This window comes from Neodiprion pinetum, chromosome 2 (assembly GCF_021155775.2).
Source record: "Neodiprion pinetum isolate iyNeoPine1 chromosome 2, iyNeoPine1.2, whole genome shotgun sequence".
In the NCBI taxonomy this organism is placed as follows: Eukaryota; Metazoa; Arthropoda; class Insecta; order Hymenoptera; family Diprionidae; genus Neodiprion; species Neodiprion pinetum.
In genome coordinates this window covers 43,096,352-43,110,947 of record NC_060233.1, presented here as the reverse complement: position 1 = coordinate 43,110,947, position 14,596 = coordinate 43,096,352, and the positions used below count along the sequence as shown (strand labels likewise).

The 14,596-nt window shown below is 41.1% G+C and overlaps 1 protein-coding gene across 7 annotated transcripts in view; it reads left to right on the top strand.

The window, feature by feature from the left end:
- The first annotated feature begins 6,250 nt into the window (after positions 1-6,250).
- Positions 6,251-14,596, top strand: part of LOC124211840 (angiopoietin-2) — a 69,789-nt gene continuing 61,443 nt past the window's right edge. For 4 of the 7 annotated variants that reach the window (XM_046611322.2, XM_046611320.2, XM_046611321.2 and 1 more), the window contains exons 1-2: positions 6,330-6,597; positions 7,335-8,179. In XM_046611322.2, the coding sequence (XP_046467278.1) occupies positions 7,998-8,179 (182 nt within the window). In that variant the 5' untranslated portion in view covers positions 6,330-6,597; positions 7,335-7,997. Of the gene's footprint in view, positions 6,304-6,327; positions 6,598-6,873; positions 6,971-7,334; positions 8,180-14,596 lie in introns of those variants that run through there. The other 3 variants (XM_046611319.2, XM_046611317.2, XM_046611318.2) reach the window with 3 other exon arrangements.

The window sequence follows — 14,596 nt, the reverse complement described above, 5'->3', positions numbered from 1 at the left end:
GGGCAAATTAACTCAGCTATGGACTTTTTGGTCCCTGAAATGCGCGAAATGTGGGAATGGTAACACGCGTCAAAAAAAGTACACATTTCCTTAACGATTTTCTGGTTACGAGTAACTTTCCCGAATTTTCCTACAAACGAGAGACTTACCGTCGGAATTTGAACTCTTTTCGTTCGTTTGTTTATTTCACATCGGAAGAAAAAGGCTGAATTTGCTCGGTCGGTAAAGGTAGTACTAATACATGACCTCAAGCCTGCGGCTACTAATCTGCTTTTGGTTTGGAGATATAAGTACGTTACTGAACAGTATACTGGATAAATATTTCGTTCCTCCATTATTAAGAATATTGAGAATTACGCATGGTTAATTATTGCAACTTCCTTTCTCACACGTACGTGTAAACCATACAAGTATATCTGCACGATCCAAGGTGTAAATCGAGTGTAACTTCAAGGCGAACATTCTCCCGCGGTAAGCGTTTGAGATTCGACCTTACTCCAATATCGAATTGTAGTGCTGGAAATCGCCCCTCTGCAGAGTGCAGACTGCACTTGCTATTAAAAATGTATATTATACATTATATACCATGTATACGCCGTAACATGGTCATTACAATTGACGGTTGCCCTATACATTTCATAAATTCTCACCTACTTCCAAAGGCATTGAATGCACAGCCTGCAGGAAGTCTTATTTTTTGCATACTTCATTATACGAGCGTATGCAATAAAAACTTGCAGCAAGGCAAGCGCAGCATATACCTGTAGGTTATACATAGGCGACGTCACGACGTCTCGTCTGAAGGGATAATTGCAAAAAAGAAAGATTCTAAATTCCAGCGCATTCGCTACGCATCGTTGGTCGATCGCATGATCACTTGTGAATATTTACTCTGAATAACACCCGGGTTTATACCTCGTCCTCGGGATATTGCAGATGAGATACGACTTCTACGCGTTGCGATAGCTGCAGATGTTGATCGGACCCTGGGCTGCAGAAATTTCCTACTCACGAGATGTTGGCGGTGCCGACTCACTGATTAAAAGTTAACCGTTTCCATAATGACCCGAGACCAATGAGTTACATCTAGTTAATACCGTTTTCGCATTAAAGTATTCTGGTGCGGACGCGTTAATCTCCTTAATATTCCTACAGTCGCGTAGCCTTTCAAATTCATAACTCAAGTTGTAGTTTATACGGTATAAAATATAACGGCATCCATGTTAATTACGCGGAGAGTCGTTCCGGAGAAAACACACACGTAGGCTGATTAATAACATACCTTGTGCTCCTGCAGTAAGTGCACATGAAATCTTTCAGTGCATTACGCTTTTCAAAATGCATTTTGCTGATATCAGGAAGATGTCAAGTTTTCAATACGAAAAAATTGTACTTCTTTAATTTTTAATTATTAATTATACAACATGCGTGTTTTTCCGTATTCGAGTATGCGCCAAAATCCTAATAAGTTTCGTGTTCTTTCCCTCATTCTTCTGCCATACAATCAGAGAAGCAAACCCTGACACAAACCCTGTACGAATCTTCTTATGCCCGTTGAAATATTGATCTTGGTAAAATTATATTGAACTTTCACTAGTTTTTGCTTAGGGCAGGATCGTGATAAGCCGGATCTTTGCGGCAGTTGTTAAGCACATGTCACATGTTCCCATATTCAGCCCTGAGTAAAAGCTGGTGAAAGTCTACTCTAATTTTACCAAGTTCAATATATTGATGAACATTATGAAAATTTGTATACGAAGTTATATCGTAAATCAGGATTTTTTAGTGTATCAACTGAAATTTAGTTGTTGCAATAATAATTATGAAGTGATCTTTGCCTCCGCTTTGTATTTTAACAAGTGATATTCTCAGAGCTAAGATTTGTATGTGTTATATTTTATCTGACGGGTGAGACAGTGTCAACCGTAGCGACAGTGATACTATTAACATAGATTGAAACTTCAGTTTTACCTTAACGTATATTAATTACATGAAAGCGATCAGTTATTATCAGGGATCAGGTCAAACGACTACTAAGAATTACTGTTAATAAGTGAAATAATATTGAACACATGTAGATTATGAGTTGGCGTTGCCAAGAAATTCTTTTCCTCCGTACTCGTGGCACGTTACAATTCTACACAGACCAAAAAGGAATTAAAATTTTTAAGAAGGGGTTTTTTGTCGGAAAAATTGTGGGAAGCCCAGGTCGATGAGACAAAGGATTGATTTTTACGTACCTTTACCCAAATTTTCTCTCCGCTTCAAGTTACTGTACCCGTACCGAATATTCATCTTAATGTGCGGCATTTGCATTGTTGTAAATTGTAACAGTGTAAATTGAGAGTCTTAAAATTAGTCATGATAATTAAGAAAATAAAAATCTTTGCAATGCATCGAGCGTTAGCTAAATACGAGGGTAATAATAATTAGGTACACTGGTAAACAGCGGTTTGTTGCCTTTGGTATTTCAGTGTTATTAGTAAGACGTAATGTCAACGAACCTAGGTGTAAGCGTAGTTTTCCAAAATTGGCTCCAGTTATTTATTTCATAGATATCTTCATAAGCGACTGAAAAAGCAGTATTTAGATTAAACTCGATTTTTTTCAATTATCTAAAGTTCATTTAAAAAACAACACTACACGGCTTGACGAACAAAAAAAAATAAAAATTCTGCTACCGCCCCGATTATTTTTCCGTGAATTTTCGTTTTTGGCAACGAAGAATTTACGAATACAGTCGTGATTTTCTTCTTAAATTCTACCTTTTCGAAGACCAAAATTCACAGAAAAAATTAGGGTGGCATAAAAAATTCTTTTTTTATCTTATTGTTTTTCTGTGTTATCCGAGGGGGATAGCTAGATACAACCGACGGCGACCTTCCGTCTCGTGTCTCACGTCTGGGGCGGCCAGACAATGAATAACCTATACATATACCCCGCGCCCACCGATGAACAGATAATAACGAGATACGCGGAATGAAGCGTGGCACACGGGTCGATTGCCTTGCACTTCGTTTAACCTTTACTCGTGTAATATCGTATACTGCTGCATCTTGTAAGTCGTTGTGCACGTAACGGAGCGGGTGTTATTACGTTGTGTAAAAGGCGCGTGCAGCGGGGGCGGTGAACTCGACCGCGAAGCAACTTTACAGGTGTGACGTCTTCCCCTGGATTATGAAATATCGGAGGAATTCGGATTCACAGTCGATATGTCTGGTATTTGGTTGTTTTCGTCTATACGTTACTCGTACGAGATCGTTCCGAGAAGATATCAACTCTCATTAGCAGTTGCGCGAAACGAACAGTGGTGGTTATTCAGTTAGGAAGTACAATGATTTTCCAGGTATTAATCAAAGGACAGAATAAATTTTTGTTGTATCGACTGCAACTAGGAAATGGCACTCGTCAAAGATATGGGACGGGGTTCGAGTTCCAAATTTGTAAAGTTTCGACAGCGCCTGATTACGAATTATTTTGTGGCGAAACTTGAAGTAAAGAAATCAAACTTTTATGGAAGAACAAAGTTTCGAAATGCAAGGTTCCGAAAATCCAAGTTACGATAGAGCCAAGTTCCTATAAATGTAAAGTTATTCGATGAAGCAAAATTCCGAAAAATAAAGTTTCGATAGATAAAATTCCGTATATCAATGTATGCTCACACAGCGTAGTTAACTCAACGAGGGCGTGTGAAAAATCAGAATGACCAGGATTCTGAACGTAAAAATATCGAAAATCCGAAACAAAGAAAGTTCAAAGTGGTGAAATTTCACCAAGCCAGAATTTCACAGAACTGAAAAGCTTTGATCATTCAGAGTTTCGATGTTTGATTCTTCGATGTTCTTTCTCGTTTTCGGAACTTTGACTTGTCGGAGTTACGCCGTTTCGTCATTTTGTCCTTTGAGGCTTTTACCCTTTCAGAATTTTGCACTTCCGGAACTTTGAGCGTCGGTTTTCGGATCATTCAAAGCTTCGATGTTTCGTCCAAGTTTGATTTCTTTACTTTAAGTTTCGCCACCGAAAAATTCGTAATTTGGCGCTGTCGGAACTTTAAAAATTCGGAATTTCCACACCGCCTCTGTCCGCGTTTCGCAGACTCTGCTCTTGAGCAACCGCGAGCCAGGAGTCCGCAGATGCGAAAGAGGCCTGGATGGAAGAGAATCAAGACTTGCCTGCTTCGCGATTCGGCAAATCGTCGTCGAGCAGATTTCCGACGCATCGTGGATCACGCCGGAGGCGAACCACGCGACGGTCCGCAATGCAGCCGGAAATACCGTTTCACAATGTCCAAGAGTCGTCGTATTTGAACAGTGAAACTTTTGATCGGAGAAACACGCGTCGCTCTGAGCATTTTGTGGGCCAAACGACGATTATCATACATTCTGACGTTTGCGGTAATTGATGATAGGTATATTTCGACACTCGGCCCTCTGGACTGGAAAAATCACAGGCCAGGCCGCGTTCGCGGGAACAACAGATTAATTAATATTCGACGCTGGAAAATTTCAAAGTTGCGGGTCCACTTCGAGATCGATCAGTCTCGACGTGCGGAATAGTCCTCGGAGTTGCGAAACTGCAGCCTCTCCGGCGGAACTAGCCTTCGAGCTGTACGTCGAGTGGAACCCGAGCTCCGGGTGTAAATCGCGCCGGTGATAGTCCGATAAGAAGCATGATTGCGAGCTCCGAACGATGTTTCTATAAGACAATGGGAATGTGCAGCGTTATGGTGTTTCACTTCGGCCCGAGCCGACGACCACCTACGGCCTTCGACGATTCTAGGACAATCTTAGTGCCAGCCTTTCTATATCCAGGTATAGACCATTTTTCCTCCGACTGAATATCGTGGCTCTAGCCTACCTTGCAGCTTGTAGATATTAACCAGCAGCAGGTAGCCCAGATATCGCGCGGCCGCAAAACTAGACGATTTCAATCCCCCGACACGATTATCAAAGCTCACCTACTCGATCAGAATTTCCCTCGCGACACGCGACGAACACACTGGAGTAAATTTTACGAAAAAACGCTCCTTCGATATGACGACGTATCGGATAACCCCGTGTACGCAGACAGGCAAGGACTATCGTGCCGCACGTTGTGGTCCCCAAAATATTGAATCCTGCTTTGAAAAAATCTAACAGTAATAATGAATAATATCGCGATTGTCCTTGACTTAAATTTTCTAGTGGCATTTATACAATCGCGAACGCGCGTGTCTGTATCATATAGGTATAAATCGTGTGTGTCTCGTGTCAAAATAGGATCGGCCTGTAACAACGTGTACCGGTAACTTAATCGATTCCGTAGCCTTGTGCAGAATTCAACATTTGATATGGCATGGTTTCAACTCCCAATGGATTATTATATTTTGCCTCTCACGTAGATGGAAACTTGCCTCTAGTCATCTCTTTTGGCAATAAATGAATCGGCAGGTTCTCATCGAGTACAAGCTAAATTAAAAAAATTATTGCTATCCTCGGTACATAAAAAATAATCGTTTAGTTTAAGTATTACATTTACATTTTCCCCGAGCTATGTTATACGTGCAGAAACATTGAGAATGATAATCTTGTAGGTACTTAAAAAATTACTTCCGCATCTGTACAACATTTGTGGAAAAATATCAAGCCGCGATAAGCGAATGAGTCAGGTTAATTTAATAGTTGCAATTTGTAAAAATTTCCTCATACCGCCAATTGATACTTACATGATTACAGCCCAATTGTAATTACGGATAAAGGGTACTGGAGTACCTGTTGGAAAACATTTCTTCGGCGAAAATTCTCGCCCGACCAAGTTTTTTGTGTATATATATATACACGGAAAGAATAAAAATGCAGTGTTACTAAAAACTACAGGAAAAGAGGGACACGTGACGTTTTTTTTCTGTAAATTATAGTTCGTCAAAATACAGAATTTATTCTAGAAACAGTGAAAACCATTGCGTGCAGAGTAAAACCTGCTACATCTATAGTAAAAAATTACAAAATGTATTTGACACGGGTATATTTTAGCAAAAATCTCTACGTGTCCCTATTTTTCTGCAGTTTTGAGTAAAATCTGCTCCTTTTCCTCTCCCCGCGTATAAATAGCCTTCGTTCCGTTTTGTTCTGGTTACTTCTCTTCGCTCGTTCGGTTTTCGATATATATCATCGATCCGTAGCACCGACTATCATGCATGCGGCGTGCCCCACCATGCCGGTAAGGATCTTATGTGAAAGTAAGTCTGCCGGTTGACTGAGAGCGCGTGCCCTGGCCCGGGGACGACTGGGTATAGGACACCGAGTTCGCGGTAGACAGACGAAGGTAGGGACAGACACTTTGCCAGCTGCCGCGTCTACGGACGGACCGGACCCACCGAGACAGAGACTGTCGCTTGACACGAGGAGCCAAGTCGAGATCGTAAAATTGAACAATAATACTTCTATCGCCTCTCGTCGCAAGAGTTTGTGAAAATAAAAACCCGCCGAAAAATAATAACAAAAGCAAACACTTAATATCGGCATACGCACCAGTTGTATAGTTTTTCATTATTTTATTTATTTTTTCTATATTTTTTGTTCGTTGAAAAGTTTTATCTGACATATTGTTACACATGTGGTAAATATTTGGTATATTAATACGTATATCTGATTCGGAAATTGTGAGACGTTCGTTGTACCTACTGTACTGTTTCATTGAATTTTAACGACAAAAACTGTCTTGTTACATACCTGGAATATAACTTCACCGTCTTGCCAATTTTGTTTGCACTTACGCGACGGACTGAGTAGGGACTGCGTGAAGAGAAAAAGTATTGCTGGAAAAAAAAAATTTCATTTCCTCCCCTCTCGCAATATTCATGCATATATATAGATTCGTTCTCGACACAAATCTCGTTCAGTCTCGACACAGCCGTGAGAGGTTCCTGATCGTTTAACAAACGATTCTCCACCTTTCTCGCCGTTTGAAAATTCGGCAACACACCCAGATTGTACGATAACAGTTGCTTATATATTTTTTATATCCGTTGAATTTGAAATAGCGTGTTTAATCACATTGAATATTGCAAAATTGAAATGTATGGAAAAATATATTTAAATTGGTAGTAAAAATTCGTTAATTATAGCTAAGGTCAATTGATTGATTCGAAACATGAATCGAACGTCACACAGTTTTCGAAAATTTCTGTAGATCTGGGATGAAAGAAGAAATTTGATATGTATAGCGGACGGTCGTGCAAATATATAATCGTTATTTAGAGAGGCTCACTTTCTACATGTTATTGATAATTGTTGTAGAAAAAATTAAATACTAAACTAAATCAACGTTTGTTTCTTTCTTTTTTCTTGGAGCAGAATAGTCTGGCCTGGACGAAAGAGACGAGGGATACTTGGATTAACTATCGGGACATAAATTTTCATAAGCACGGTGTTTAATCATGCATTTTTCAAAACGAGACATTTCGACCGAGGATATGGTGCTGGTTGTACAGTTCCACTGAAATCATTGGACTGCTACGTGGGGAAAGTGAATTGATAACCGAAAGGACGATAAGCAGCTACGAGTCTGAATTGATAACCTGCATTCACTCAGTGACTTGTTCGCTTTTATCTTTGACTCGGATCAAATTCGAGCAACGCAGACCCATTGCCAGTGATAATTACGTGGAATAAACAGAACACCACGGATCCAGAGGAACCAATCGAAAATTCTGCGCCTTGCGACCTGAACGTTTTAACGGTTTTAACACGTTGACAATAAAATGGCGATGACAGATAAATGAATAAACAAATAAGCAAGTAAATAAATAAATCAATAGATAAAGGGAGAAAGCAGTAGGGCGAGTCAAAAATTGATGACAGAAAATAAACTCGGTGAATCGTATTAAAGTGAAAATATAATCGGGAAAGTGGTGTAAAGGAATTGAGCCAAATAAGATATTGTTATAGTGCATAAAATACTGTGACTAAATTGGAACGGTTCTTAGAGAAAAATCCGAGATCCGAACGGCAGTGACCATGATAAAATTTGTGCTAGCGGCGTATCTTTTAGGCTTCGTGCTTGCCGGAAGTCCAAGACTTCCGAGGACCTCGGCCGACCAGCGCAGCATCAGAAACGCAAACAGCATTAGCAGCGCAACGAGCAACAACATCAACGGAAGTCTTCTTCCAGCTCCCTCGCGAGGCGCTAATCGGAACAGGTGAGTTCCTTGTCATATTTCGTTGCCGAGCACGCCTGTTGAATGAGATCCGTGACTTCTGACCTAAAGGTAAGCCTACCGGACACACCCAATTGTGGACTCTTCTATTTTCGAATAATAATAAATTTATGGCACAAATTGTGAATTTCTCGATGAGTAAAACCAAATGCCAGAGGGTCAGACGATGCAAATTTATTTTTCGGTAATTCTAGAACTAAGGATCAAGCGGATGCAACCAAACGAGGTCAATAATTGGGACAGGGTCAATAACTGGTACACCTACCTCAATCATTGTCGAATTTTTTTTGACGAGGATTCGGTTTCCTCTCAAGTCTCCTCGAGTAGCTCACGGCTCGAGTACAAGCAGAGCTGCTTGAGAACTTTCGCCAGAATTACGTGTGCGCGTTTATTGAAGGATATTACCTACTCGGATTCCAACAGTGCTTGTAATGGGTTTTCTTTTACGTTGGAATCGGAAATTCACAATTTAACGATTAAACTTTCGTTGCGTCTTTTAATAATTAAAAACACAGCTGATCTCCGGCCCAGTGCCAGGTATATAAATATCATTAACAGGTGCGCGTGTAATTTTGAGAATAAGTTACGTCGATACACCGTAAAATTTAGTTAACGCGCCTACTTCGATATCTCGCTCAATTATAATATTTAAGTCAATGCGGCCAGGTCAGACAATTTGTGGCACATCCTCTAAATGCCAAGTGCCTCGACGATAAATATGAAAACTGGACGCGCGATCGAGTCCTTACGACCGAACACCATTGCGTTAAATAAAATTTTAGAAATGTCTGGGAGCTGTTTATCTCGAAGTTTATTTTATATTTTTTACCCATCAAACTGAGAGAGTAAAAGTTGGTAAACTTGTAATATCGCATCATTGCACAGCCGGAAATCACCAACAAAAAAACGTTTAACGCTGCGTCTTTACACGAATGTATCTTACCGTGATGCGATAGAAAGCGAAATTGCTATGGGTGAAAAATTTCACAGTTTAACGTAGCAACTGGCAGGACGTTGTTAATAATTAATTGATTTTACTGAACTCCGGCTGTGATCAAGCACAATTGCTGAACCTTATATTTTATACCGTTAAAAACACGATTCTTTGTGAAAATTTGCTCACCAGATCGCGTTTTCATCGATCTCGAATCGAGGTGTAAAAAAACGAAAGTAAAGTCGTGGAAAACTAGAACGCTGTAACAGTATTCTTAGATTGTCCCGGAACTGCGGCTCCTCTTCTTCCTCCAATTTGTCAAGTATACAAACACAAAGTTCTAGAAGCCAGTGCTTATAATGATCGTGAATTTATTGGCGCACGAGATAAGAAATCGCGATTTTATAACAAACCGACATTGATGTGTCTCAGCATTTTTTATTTTTTTGTTTCATTTTTTCACATTCCTTGCCAGTCCTTAGTCCGATACATATGCGAATCCTGATATTTAGACTGGATCAGCCTTGAATCCACCTTATACTAATGTTGTATGTATGCCTACGCATGCGTATACATTGAGTCATGGGGGTCATAGACTGGTTCCTAATATGAATGGTAGTTCGGTACAGTAGCACGGAAATTATAAAAGCTCGTTCTTTTCTGCACTTCGTTTTTTTCTCAATTCCCACCTACTTACCGATACTATACTGATACACTCAACCGGTGTACAAAGATCTGTCACCACGACGCAACGATGCCTATAAAACCAGATGGTGCCGCCGTATCTGCACCTACACAAGAACGGCATCGGCGTGCCTTTCGAACAATTTACAACTCGAGATGGACACGCGGTGATCTGTTTTTAGACGCTTGTACCTTGTTGCTCGCCGCTTGTATACCGAATGTCAGATTCAAATTGCAACCATCAAGGAAGAAGGATTGTCGAGATTATCTATCTAGGTTAAGGCTCGAGGCTGAACCTCTGATTGCACAGGCTTTACGACTCGATCGAATTGAATGTTATTGATATGGGTAACTGGTTCTGTTTTGAAAACTGTTACGATTTTTTGCTGTTGTATTACAGTGACGTGCCTATTCTATGATTGAGACAAAACCAGCTTGTCACGAACCATTCGACGCTCCGAATGCAATTTGACACTGCATCTGTGTATTGGTCGTCTTCCTTCGTTACGAAGGACTATCGTGAAAGTTATTGAGGTTATCGAAACAAATTCACAACACATTGCGTGGATCGTTAGTGGGTTCTATAATTGTATTGGTTCACCATTTAAATGATACGCAAATTTTATACCTCGATGAAACATACCCAGGCAAAGTATCCCGGTATCCAAACTCTCGTCGAAGACCCATTCAGCATAGTTGAGTCATGCATTCTCGTTTTTGACTCGAGATTCGATGGGAGACAAAACTGCACTAAATGATCATCAGTCCAACCGACGTGTTTCTACGTACTCCTAGACTCGCAAAAAAAAGCGGGAGAAAAAATTCCGCAACAAAAACCGTACGAGAACGATTGTGTTTTTTGTCTACTTCTTGGACTTAATTATCGTGCGGTCAGGTCATGAGGTCAGTTAAAATTCGTCATTCCGGGGATCACTGATTCGCAGTCTCTGATCTCGAGAGCATAACAATATGACGCAGTAATACTTGGGCGCGTCGATTCCTTCCTTCTTTCTTTGCTTCCTTTCATTCCTGGGTACTTTCGAATGACGTTACTGTTGACATTTGTTGTGGTTACACACACCACCGTGGACACGCGTGCTGTCGCGTGTACGAACCTTTTCTACTTTGAATTCAATCGATGATGCGGCGACGATGCGATAAGGAAGAAAGACGCAACCTGGCAGGTGTTAACCTTGGGGAAGACCGCGAGACGAGATAGCGGGAAGGATGGAAAGCGTGCTTGTATATGTACGTTGCGCGGTAAGCTAGTCATTCGTGAACAGGACTCACTCAACTCTCTTACAACTTGTGCTGTTGGGTATGCGGTGTACACCTACTCCGGGCGTAACGGTACCTTGAGTATGTGCACACGCAGCTTCCATGAGTCTTACCTAACTATATGCCTACATCGAACCTCGCAAGCTCTTCATCATCCGGATCTCTAGGCTCAGTCACCTGGCTTTAGCTTTTTCCAATCTTCTTGGAGCATTACCCGAGATGATTTTCGCCAGCCCGGGTGTTCCGCGTCGCTGGGTCGACGAGCCGTGCGTTGAATCATAATTTTAAGGCCAAATGCTCCGCTTCTCGCAGGAAATCACACAGATGTCAGCTTCTTTGTCCAATAGATTTTTCGGACGGATCAGTCGCCGCGTTTTTGGTACAGTACAATTTTACAGGTGAACGCAATTGAAATTGATTCGGTTCGTCAGCGGTATAATCTGCTCGTCGCGGTATTAGCGTGCAAGCACCGTTTATCACCATGAATTATCGAAGTAGAAAGTGCCTGTGCACAGAGCCTTTCGAGAGAATGAGATTTCGCGTCCGCGGTTCCGTTGCGTGCTGCTGCCGACATTTTACGGGTCTTCGGTGGTTTTGGATCTTTACCGGGATCGTGATGTTGTCAGATCTTTCCGTACGTAACATAGGCCAAGCGCTTGCCTGATGACAAGGAACAGGTCTTAATTATCAGCGCAGAGGTTGGAGTGGGTTTTGAGGTTTAAATTTTTGGAAACTTCGCAACGGTGTCTCGTGTACTCTCGACTACGCAACTTTCCTTCATCAAGAATCGTGGTGGAATCAATTGAATGCAATTATAAAATGGGTAAATTAATGTCGCAACTAAGGCATGTATCATTCAAAAAAGCTTTATATTTAATGCATCGATATAAGTAACTAGCGCAGCACAGCACGTCCAGTAGGTACTAATGCATGTACACTGCAGTCGTGAGTGTTTTTCTTGTTTTTCTAAAGAACGAAATATGCCGAGTGAGTGAGCTAAGCTTCCCATTAAGGCATCAACCAACTACCCCGGGTGTCGATAAATCACGCTTGATGACCCGTGGAGCGAAGGGATTTGAAAAGATACCCAACGAAGATCGCGAACGCGCTCGTATCCATTCGCATGATTCGAAAGATCGTCCGTATCCGTTTATCAAATACTCTCGCGTGGGTGGTGAACAACTTTATCCTATTGTCGACTATCTCGTACATTTCATCTCCCGCTGGTTGTACATACTTCGCAATGTTCCGTAGATACATCATCGGGTACCGACGTCTGTTCTCGAGAATTTATAATCTCGAATGATTATTCAACAACGTGCGACAAACCTGTGAAGAAGCATTCACGACAACAAGGTCAATGACATGGAAACATTGATAGTAAGCAAAGTATTTCTCACAGTTTACACACAATCGTAATTCCGCGCACAGTTTCAATTGTTATGACTTGCTGAACCTGTGATCATAATTGAGGAGTAGATATACTGTAATATCTGAGAATCAGGACGACGGGATAATGAAAGCCTTTGCTCTGTATTTATGCACAACGAACAATGCACGATGGATTACTCGACGTTCAAAATACGCAGGCACTTGTAATAACATCGTAATCTACGGATAAAATCTCTCGATAACTGATGGCCATCTCATAGTCATGGAGGAAATTTTGATTAAAACGCTGCAGCAATATAATCGAACATGTTTCGCGGAGTTCTTCAAAAGCTTCAAGAGTCCAGGGTAAATATTACGACGGTGCTATACCACAATTGAAATAAACTTAGACCGCAGTGCAGCCCATGATTGCGAGGTTTCTCAAAGCGAATTAGCGATGCTGTTTGGTACCGCGTAAAGAACATCACCTCCGCACTCGTCATGGAAAGATGGATAAGATAATTAGTTTAGGTAGCATTCTTAGTCGTGCTATATAGGCTATATAGCTGCTACCAGGATTAACCTAGTTTCAAACTAATATTTTCTAATTTTTTAACCGTGAGTCACCATTAATCAACAACAATCAAGGATAATTGCGTTGGAACGGAGAGCTTTTATTCCAAACTCGACCCGAACAAGTTTTTTTTTTTTTTTTACCTTAGACAATGTTGAAAACCCATATTATAACCCTCCAGATCGTAGCAGTGAAAAGATTTGAGATGAACTGGCTGGAGATGAAGCTTCGTAAATTATTCTTGCCAATTATTCTGCTTCCTTTCGTTCGCATTCTTTGCTCAACTATCGGACGGCGATCATCAGCAATAAATATTTACTGTTTTGCCAATGGAGGGGTGTAAAAACTTTGGGGAAAGTCATGCAGAATGCCAAACTAAGCGCACTTTCTGGAACCTGATTTTTACCTCCATTTTTCTGATCGATTAAAATGACTCATATTTGCAAGCATCGATAAAACATAGGGTAGGGAACCGCGTCGAGAAAGCCAATCCCATTGGTCTATTGTGGTGGGTCATCTCGAGATAGCCCTGCCATGGGTTTAACGCGTGCCTGAAACTAGCCATCGATTCGCGAAAACTTCACACATGAAATGATTTTTATAGAAAAAAACCACTCTAATCTATGGCGTTTCGACATTTATAATGCTTATCTACTGATTCAAATAATTTGAAAATGGTAAACAATTCGCACGTGTACAAAGCTTTAGTTAATCGGTGGCCTGCTATTGGCGGCTAGCTTCAGCTTCATCCGTAGCTACGCGAGGTGCCGGACTGGATCAATGGTACCTACTCACCTGATCGAAAATCTCCACAGACCGACACCTGTTCCTAGAGGCGTGCGTCGCCCACGCGCCGTGGCCGTTTCGTCTCTCTCTTGAAACGTCGGTTTGTGTGCATAGCTGTGTGTGTGTGTTTGTGTATTGCGAGTGGTTAGTAATTGAAATGGCACCAGGAAACTCTCCCATTTCCGTCCCCATTAGCGCGCCTTTTCATCGTGGCTACTTCACGGAGTCCTTTCGTTATGGTAATCGCATAAGTTTGTTTGATTGGGAAATTGGGAAGAGCGAGAGAAAGAGAGAGAGAGAGACAATGCTATATATCTACGAATCCCACGCACAGATGAGAGAGACTCGAAAACGATCACGATTTGCGGTGATATTTTGTAATTTTGTGAGTAACGTTGGATCATCTTTGCCACAGATTTGTGTTCTTTATTTCGTATAATTACCAGCTCAGCCTTTAACGGTTATTACCGGTTGGCATTCACGGTGCTGAGATTGAATATCACCTATTAGAAGATGTAACCGTTCCATGTAAACGAGGATAAGGAATTGAGCCGTGGGTAAGGAATCGCATGCCAATGATCGATCAATTCTTCAAACTACGTCGTTCAATCGGAAGCGAATCTTGTTTATGGCGGTATAAATAATTTTATTATACCACTATGCTAGACGTAAAATAATGGGATCGTTATGTGGCTAATTGAGTTTGGGAATACAATTATAATAGAGCTAATTGCGTGCGCACTAATCAACAGTGGCAAGGAGAATTCGTGCG